This window comes from Tenrec ecaudatus, chromosome 7, assembly GCF_050624435.1.
Source record: "Tenrec ecaudatus isolate mTenEca1 chromosome 7, mTenEca1.hap1, whole genome shotgun sequence".
NCBI lineage: Eukaryota > Metazoa > Chordata > Mammalia > Afrosoricida > Tenrecidae > Tenrec > Tenrec ecaudatus.
The window spans coordinates 74095777-74104872 of record NC_134536.1 but is presented as its reverse complement, the minus strand read 5'-3'; the positions used below and the strand labels follow the sequence as shown (position 1 = coordinate 74104872).

Below are 9096 nucleotides of genomic sequence, written 5' to 3'. Positions count from 1 at the left end.
AACTAATTGTGGATGCAAACACAACTAAGTCCTTGACATCAACCTTGTTTCTCCATTTATCATGTTGCCATTGGTCCAGTTGTGAGGATTATTCTTCTTCATTTTTACATCGAGTCGTAATCCATACTGAAGGCTGCATCTTTCTGATCTTCATCAGTTAGTGTCTGAAGTCCCCCTTGCTTGCTGAAAGCAAGGTTGTGTCATCTGCTTAGCGCAGGTTGCTAATTAGCCTTCCCTCGGCCTCTCTGATGACTTGCTCAGCATGTAGACTGAATGAGTGTAGTGAATCAACCCCTACACACACCTTTCCTGATTTTACACCATGCAGCGCCCTCTTGGTTACCCCAGCCCCACACTCTCCTGCCTCCTCCACAAACAACTGCCTCTTGATCTACATACAGATTTATCGTGGGAACAATGTAGAGCTCCTGAATTTCCGCATACTGTTATCCGGTTTATTATAAGCCACCCAGTTGAATGCCTTTTCATAGTCAAAGTGAACATCCTTCTACTACTCACTTCTTTCACTCAATATCCAGTTGACATTAGCTGACATTAGCAATTACACCCCTCACTCGGCATCCTCTTTTGACTGATTGAAACTCTGGCATCTCCTTGTCAATGTATTGCTGCAACTGTTTTTGAGTTCTCGTCAGTAACATTTACTTGCATGTGACATTCATGAGATTGACTAAGTTTTGCCTTGCTTGGCCATCTTTCTTTGTTATGAACACAAATATGGATCTTCTTTCAGTCAGTTGGCCAGGTAGCTATCTTCTAAACTTCTTGGCATACAGGAAAATATGCTTCTAGAACTGCATCAGCTTGTTGACAAATTTCATTTGGAATTGCATCAATTCCTGGAGCCTTGTTTTTCATGAATGCCTCCAATACAAATTGGATTTCTTCCTTCAATACCATTAGTTCTTGAACATATGCTTTCTCTCGACACGGTTCAATGTTGAGCAACTCTGTGGTACTGTGCTTCACTCCATCTTCTTTGGTGTTTCCTGCATTATACATACAATATTTTGCCGACATCAATAGTGCACACTGAGTTGTCGTAAATGGTTTTTGCTGTTGTTGTTGTTCATTTCGTTGCATCATTTCTTCCATTTGTTTCAGCTACTCTGTATTCAGAAGAAAGTTTCAGAGTCTCTTCTGATACTACTCTGGTCCTTTCTTTCCAGTCTTTTAAACGACACTTTGCTTTCTCCGTGAAGAATGCGCTTGATGTCATTCCCTGGTTGTTGGTCATCAGTGGTCAGTGCGTCAAATCTCTTCTTGAGATGGTCTCTAAATTCTGGCAGGATGAACTCAACAGCTGTCTTTTGGCTCTTGTAGACTTGTTTTAATTTTCTTCACTTTCAACCTGAATTTCACTATAACCAATTGATAGTCTGTTTCTTTTAAAATTAGGAATAGACAAATCTGGGTTTCCCGATTGGAGAATATCTTAGTACAGGTATCCATAAGCCAAGTCCAATATACCCTTTGCTTTTTTTTTTCAGCCTGAATCTTAGAATGGTCTTTATAATTTTTAGTGGTTAAAATACATTAAATCAAAATAAGAAAAATGTTTTATGACACGTAGACTATGTGAAATTCCGCTTTCAGTCACCATAAATAAAAGTTCTATTGACATATAGCCAGTCATTCATTGTCTATCATTGCTTATCTGGATTGGAACTGTATTATATCTATAAATGACTAGGCAGAGCCGTTTTCACAATGCTACCGTTTTATCCATGAGCATGGTATGTTCTTCCATTTATGTAGGTCTCTTAGTTTCTTCTATTAGTGTTTTGCATTAAAAAAATTAGTCTTTTATATCTCTGGTTAGGCTTATTCCTAATTATTTTGTCTCTTTTGAAAGCTACCGCAAATGCTATTGTTTTCTTTTTTCCTATGTTGGTATAGAGAATGTGATCGATATTTGAATGCTAATCTTGTACCTTGCCACTTTGCTAAAACTTCCAATTAGTTTTTGTGCTGAGTCTCGGATTTTCTACGTATAGTATATGATCAGCAAATAGTTTTACTTTGTATCCATTTGGATGTCCTTACATCTGTTTAGCCTTAATGCCCTGGTTACAACTTCCAATACTATTTTAAAGGATTTGCGGCAGAGAGCATCCTTGTTTTTCTTGTCCACTTGGAGAATGCGTCCAGTCGCTCTCGACTAAGACTAATGGTGGTTGTTCATTTTGTGTATATGCCCTTATGCTGAGAGAACCTCCCTCCGACTCCTCTTTTGTGGAGAGTTTTTATTACAAAGGAGTTTGGGCTTTATCAAAGGCTTTTTCTCTATCGATGATATGTGGCTCTTTTATTTGTGTAGAGGATACACTGATGGCTCTCTAAGGTTGAGCTATGCTTGCAGAACTTTATGACTCCCACTTGGTCTTGATGCAGTGTCTTTTTGATATGGTGTTATATTCTACTACCTGGGACTGGCTGAGGATTATTTGTGTCTGTGTTCATGAGGGACACTGGTCTCAGTTTTCTCTTTTTAATTCTATCTTTGCTTGGCTTCGTGTCAGGGTTATGTTTGCATCATACGATTAATTTGTGTGGTAGTAGTTACATAATCTGTTGTCAACTTGTGACTTAAGAGTGGAGGGGTGGAGTTTAGCTGTTAATCAGGTCACAGCTTGATGACCTCATTTGGAGGTGCTAAGGAGAAAAATAGCTCACTGGGGAAGGGACAGATATTCCTCCTTGTGAGATATTCCTGTTGAGAAGACACATGGAGCTACACTAGAGCCCTGGAGCTGAAGGAGCCACATGGAGACCCACGCCAGCGCTGAGATGCTTACACTCCCACTGGATCCACAACACTTTCCACCCACTGGCCTGTGACCTTCCTGCATTCAGCACCATTGCATGAGTTTTTTGAGTCTGAAGAGGACTTTAAAGATTGGTATCAGACATATGGGCTAATATCAGACTTAAGGACTTGATCTGGACTGGGCTGGGCAGTTTTCAATGTACAATTACTCTTTATATAAAGCTCTTCCTAGACATATGAAAGTCTCTGGATTTGTTTCTCTAGTCATCCAAGACTAACACAACGTGGAGCATACTACACTAAGTAAAATATTTTAATCACAAAAAGGACAAATACTGCATAATTCTGCTATTATAAAAAGTCAAGGAAAGGTTTATACACATTAAAAAAAAAAACCTCAACATTTGATGGTTACCAGGGATTGGAGGGAAGGAGGAGGAGGTGAAATAGCTAGAAAATAGACACATATTAATCTAGATGAAGGGAAAGACAACCTATAATAGGGACATACTACAGAGAATCCCTCATAAGGAAGGAAACCATGGGGAGGTACACAGGAGTTAGACAACAACGGTAAATACTACGACATACACAACCCTGCAGTTATCAAATATTAATCTACAAATGGATACACAGAGGCAAGTTTTTGAAAATTGTTAAAGAAAATTGTCAGTTCCAACTCACGGCAAGCCTGTAGCTCCTCTGAAATAATATTTGACAACATTGCCAGACTAAGCATTCATCACATTATTTTCAATTTACAGGAAGCAGTAGCCAGAAAAAATTAGAAAATTTAAATTAAGGTATCTCATCATGGCAGAATATCTTCACCAAATTAGAAAATTAAAATAAAGCTAAGACCAACAGAAGTTTCTAAGTGGTTCATTTGGTAGTCAAGCCAAGAAAAACATTTCAATCAATGGAAAGTTAATTACATTGTTTGGTTTCAACAACTTTAGAAATGAGTTCAGAATAAACAAACGTGTTGAAGACATCAATTCTACCATAAAAGAGGGGGGTGAGAGCAAGTAATTTAGAGTGATTTTCCTCGACTCTTGTGCATCAACAGATGTTACTGATACTGCTCAGTTATTATTTAATTTCTGAATCAATTCTGAATTTGAAGTGACCGCAGAGGCGGCCTCTGAATGCTCAGTGTGGAGCAACCACAGGGAAGCATATTTTCTAAGAAGCAGAAAAATAAGATTTCAGTACAATATGAAGTAGAATCTGCTAAGATGTGTTACAACTGAGGGTGATATTAACATGTGTAGAAAAACAACAAAAATACTTAGTTGGTCAAATTTACAAAGCTTGTGAAAAAACTACAAGCTATCTAAGGCCTGTGGCTATTTACTATATTATTCATCAGCTGGTACTTTATAGAATATCTTTGACTCATCCTGTGTTATAGAATGAAAAATGTCAACAAGGAACTCTTGTTAGACATAGAAGTTGAATGTCCTTCCTCATTTCTACTGTGGCTGCTTTTTAATTATTTACACTGTCAGGGGACAAAAGAATATAGAAATGAAATTAACATTGCATAGAGAAGCCTTAACTCTCTCCTGCTAGTAAAATTCTAAGACACCTGTTTTACAGGAAATTATTTCATTTAGTTGTTTATCTTTTGTTCTTGCCTATGCTTACATTTTTATATTTTTTGTTTTATTGGCACTTGATTTACATGTCATACAATTCAATAATCCAATCATCAAGCATTGCACAATTATCACCAAAATCAATTCTAGAATTTTTTCTTCCTTATACTCATTATTACTCATGTATTTTTTTAATTGTGGCAAATATATACACAACAAACATTCTCCACGTCAACATCTACGTGTACAAGTCAGTGCCAATGTTAAACTCCACTATTGACATCCTTTTACAAATTATCCCAACACCATTAACATAAACTCAATGCCCCCTAAGCAACTCTTCCTCCTTCACCCATGGCAACCATTGATTAAGTTTGTTTTGTTTTTAGTTTTCTGATGTAGTACTCACTTATCATACACTTAAATTGTATACACATCACCACAATCAGTTTTAATGTTCCGTGCCTCCCCCTGAGTTGTTTGCTCCTCAAATCCCTTCACCTTCCCCTCTCCCTACCCCCCATGTCCCCGATAAGCCATTGCACCAGTGATGGTCACTATGAAGCACTTCTGTGCTTCACAAACTGGGAGACTCAACAGAAACAATAAACACAAAATCAAAATCAAACAAAATGGCAAGAAGAAAATAATATTAACAACATAAAGATAAAATAAAAATAAAGACTAAGAAAAAAAGACTACCACTAATATTAAAGAAGCCAGAGAAGAAATGTATGTCGTGGGACAAGTGACAAATAGTTGACGGTGGAGCAAATTCAGGTTGGGTAAAGAGGAAGGTCATCTGCCCAAGCACCTTATTATAGCGTGGTTTCACCCACCACAATCAAGTTTACAATAGTCTCTGATACTAAAGCTGTTTGAGTCCCTCGCCTGTGGCTAGAGGGGATCAGCCGAGCTTCAGCTGACAAGATACTCTGCAGGTGGGTTTGGGGCTCCCACTGCCCTCCACTGTCTTCTACAACAAGCTCTGATACTCTTCCTTTCATCGTATTTGGATTTTGTTATTGTAATCTTTAAATGTGGATTTAGCTGATGACTCGTCTTCATGAAGGTGAGTACCGGGCAGGGCCATGTTGGAAGAACGAACGGTGCTTGGATTGGGGCTAGAATTAAGTGGGATCTCAGAATCCATACCCTTGTCCACGGGGTATAAATGACTCAGGCTCACTTTCATGGTCCTCTGTGCTGAGAATTCTGGGGTCTGGAAATACAGGGTACCCCTCTTCATGGTTCCTCCTCACTGTCCTCTGGAGTCCCTCCCGTGTGTGCCACCAGTCGTCATCTTGCTCAAGACCCCTGGCAATCATTCACTCATCATTTTATATTGGCTTTACCCAACAAAGAAATAGAAGTGAAAAATGAAACATTTTCAAGTTGAATTGTTATTTTAAATTAAGTCGTGATTGAGTACTGTGATAGTTTTTTTGGTTGAACTGGGATGGAATGTTTTCTTGATAGATAATGATTTCTTGATAGAAAGTCCTTTTTTACACATATAGGAATGTCTGGATTTGGTTCAACCAGCCTAACTAAGGTATATGCTACCCAATAAGTTTAATTTTAAAATACCCAGTTAAGTAACCAGTTTACTAAAGAAATACAGAATCATTTTTCTGGTTTCTGTGTGTTCTTTTTGGTGGGTGGGGGGTGATATGCAGAAAGAGCATGTTCGACATCATCCCATGCACTAGGCAAGCATCAGCCTTCTTCGCGTTGTTCTTTCACATCGTCAGTTAATGACAGCAAGCACTCGACACCAATGCGATGACATGCTGAAAGTGCTTTTTATTTTTTCTACCACAAACTCACTTGGTTTCTCATGCATTTATCGACTCGTTAACAATATACTCTATGATTGCACACTACTTAAAAAAATAATAGATATCTTGCAAAAACCCTATCAGTTTAAAAGTAAATCTCTTCACCAACTAGTTCTGACAATTCTGTAGATATCAAAGAAATTTCTGGCCAGGGAGGTAATAAGGCTAAATAGAATAGCCACTATTCTTTACATGGAGAGGTTCAATTTCATTTTAATTTGCAAAAATATCATGATAATTTATTGCTTTAAGTGTTCCTTTAAAAAATAAGATAAAATGTTTCCAGATTACTTTTTTATTAAAATGTAATTATTCACTAGAACTTAATACCACTGGTTAATATACAATAAAAATACTATCAGCCACTCACATTTTCTTGAAGAAATATGTTTGCTGTATTTGTGAAAGCATTTGTTTACAATTTTACTTGATTTTCTGGACAGTTTGGTATTTTCCTTTAAAATCTACAAATGTCTTGATTCCCACCATTAAAACTATATAAAGCAAAGAACAAAACCAACCCCCAAATAAAACCCTATAAAAGCACATTAATTTTATTACAGAAGCTATATTAAGTCACTGAGTAAAGCTTTTTTTAATGAACACGTTTGGAAAGCTGGCATTCAGTTCTAACACAGCTCTATTATCAATCTGTGAGCAGAAGGACACATCAAGCAAGGACAGATCTTTACAGGACTCCAGGAGTTTTCTTAAAGATGCTGGACTGACCATTCTTGTTCCTATTTAAAAACAAACAGACAGAACACCTTAAGTATAATATTCCTAATAATGAGTCCCTTTCATTATTCACTATTTTTTAAATTTACTATTATGAGACACACAAAAATATCTTTTGGAAATTATAAAAAATAATAGACTTCATATTGAAATGACTTTGCAAAAGAAATTGCTACATTTTTCCAGTCAGTTTGGTATCTCAAATAAAAAATACCGCTTCCTTGGCTTTCGATCATTTTCTAGTCTCTCCTGAGGTCTAAGCATAGCTCCTACTCCTTAGGTGTGAGCAATGCTGTTTCAAGAGTGCTTCTGTTTTAGATTATCAAAAAGCCTAAAAAAAAAAAAAGTATGATCATCTGTTTTATATTTGCCAGGCTTTCCCATTAGATTTTGAATCTCCTGATAAATTAGGAGCTCCTCAAAGCCTCAGAGTCTGCCACACTAAGAGATTTAGAGTGATTTAAACCAGGCTAGGACACCTCTGTCCTATGTTTTTACAATACAGTGTGTTTTGCTATCCATTCGTCACAGTGATGCGGATATGTCTTGTCCGCTGTTTTATCTCTAGTACTAAAAACAGTCTTTGACACACCATGTGCTCAATAGATGTGTACTGAATGAAAGAATAAAGGATGGATTGTTAATTTCCCAATATTAGCATCCTGGTTTAGACCCTCATTACATGAGTATTCCAGCTAATCTTTCTGATTTTGATCTCTTCCTTCTCCGACACACCTGCTATTTTTTCCCAGACTAATATTCTTACAACATAACTTTGAATAGTATCACTCAATTCCCTAATTAAAATTGTGTAATAACTCTTATTTAATTTTGTACAGATTCCTCACATTGGTGTTAAAACTTCTCCATTAAGTCTCCCATTACACTGTCTATTCCCCAAAGATAGTCTGTATTTTCAACCCCTGTGCTGTTGTTTCGTGCCGTCTTTTCTGTGTGAAAGCCCCTCTTCCCCATTCGCTTTTCAATCATCTATTTCAAATATCTATTAACTTTTAAAATAAAGCTTTCCTTATTTCTCTAATCAAATATGTTCTCTTTGTTCTTTGAGCCCCACCAAAACGGAATTGCCTCTGGCTTGCATTACAGCTATTGGTATACGTGGTTTACTTCCTATCACTTTACAAGCGCTGCAGGTAGAGACTGTATCTTACCTAGCTTTGTACTGACGATCAGTAAATATCCTCAGTCTGGAAAAGTGTGCCACTTATCACTCATATGTCTTAATCACAAAGTGACAAATAAAACAATCTCTCTCATCTTGGCGTAACAAAGCATAGCTAAAAAGGGCGACTGGGGTGGAAGGAGGGAGGATTCTCATACTAACGGGTACCAGGAAACAAAAGTCAGCACCTAATGGGTTAGTTGATAACTTCTTCAAAAATGGTAGATTTCTGTATGCAGAAAAATGAAACAAAATACATTCTAAATGGATTAAGGATGTGGATGCAAAAACTAGAGTCATAAAACTCTTAGAAGAAAGGGCAACGGCAATACTGCTTTAATAAAGTATTATCAAGCATATCAACAATAGCACACGCAGCAAAAGACAAAAATAGATAAACTCAGACAAATGAAAAATTTTGTTCATCAAAAGACTTTACAAAAAAAGTGAAAAGACAAGCTACCAACAGGAAGAGAGTATTTTCAGAAATAAAATATCCACTAAGAATCTAACAGCACAATATATATCAAGGACAAATAATCCATGGCACAGGACTTGAAGAAATACCAAAGAGGACAGTCAAACGGTCAGCAAGTAGATGAAAAGCTACTCAATATCATGAGCCATTAGAGAGATGCAGGGCATGACCACAATGAGAAAAATCGTCACTCCTAATAGGATGGACGCAAAACAGCAACAACAACTTAGAGAATAAGGATGTGGGGAAACTAGAACCCTTACCCAGTGCTGACGGGAAGGTCCAATGGTACAAGAATTGAAAAAGAAGTCTTGAAAAAGAAGGGGGTGGCTCCTCAAAATATAAAAATAGAGCTGCCATAGGATGCAGTCATCCCCTCCTAGGTCTGTACCTGAAACGCTCGAGCAACAGAGACTCCGATCCCAACGGCAGCACCACATACATTAGTCAAAAGGCATAAATAA

General features: G+C 37.3%; 1 protein-coding gene across 1 annotated transcript in view; it reads right to left on the bottom strand.

The window, feature by feature from the left end:
* Positions 1-6163: 6163 nt before the first annotated feature.
* The window catches only part of FBXL4 (F-box and leucine rich repeat protein 4), a 75580-nt gene continuing 72647 nt past the window's right edge, over positions 6164-9096 (bottom strand). Inside the window, exon 9 of the mRNA XM_075554748.1 lies at positions 6164-6973. Within this exon, the coding sequence (XP_075410863.1) occupies positions 6810-6973 (164 nt within the window). The 3' untranslated portion in view covers positions 6164-6809. The remainder of the gene's footprint in view (positions 6974-9096) is intronic.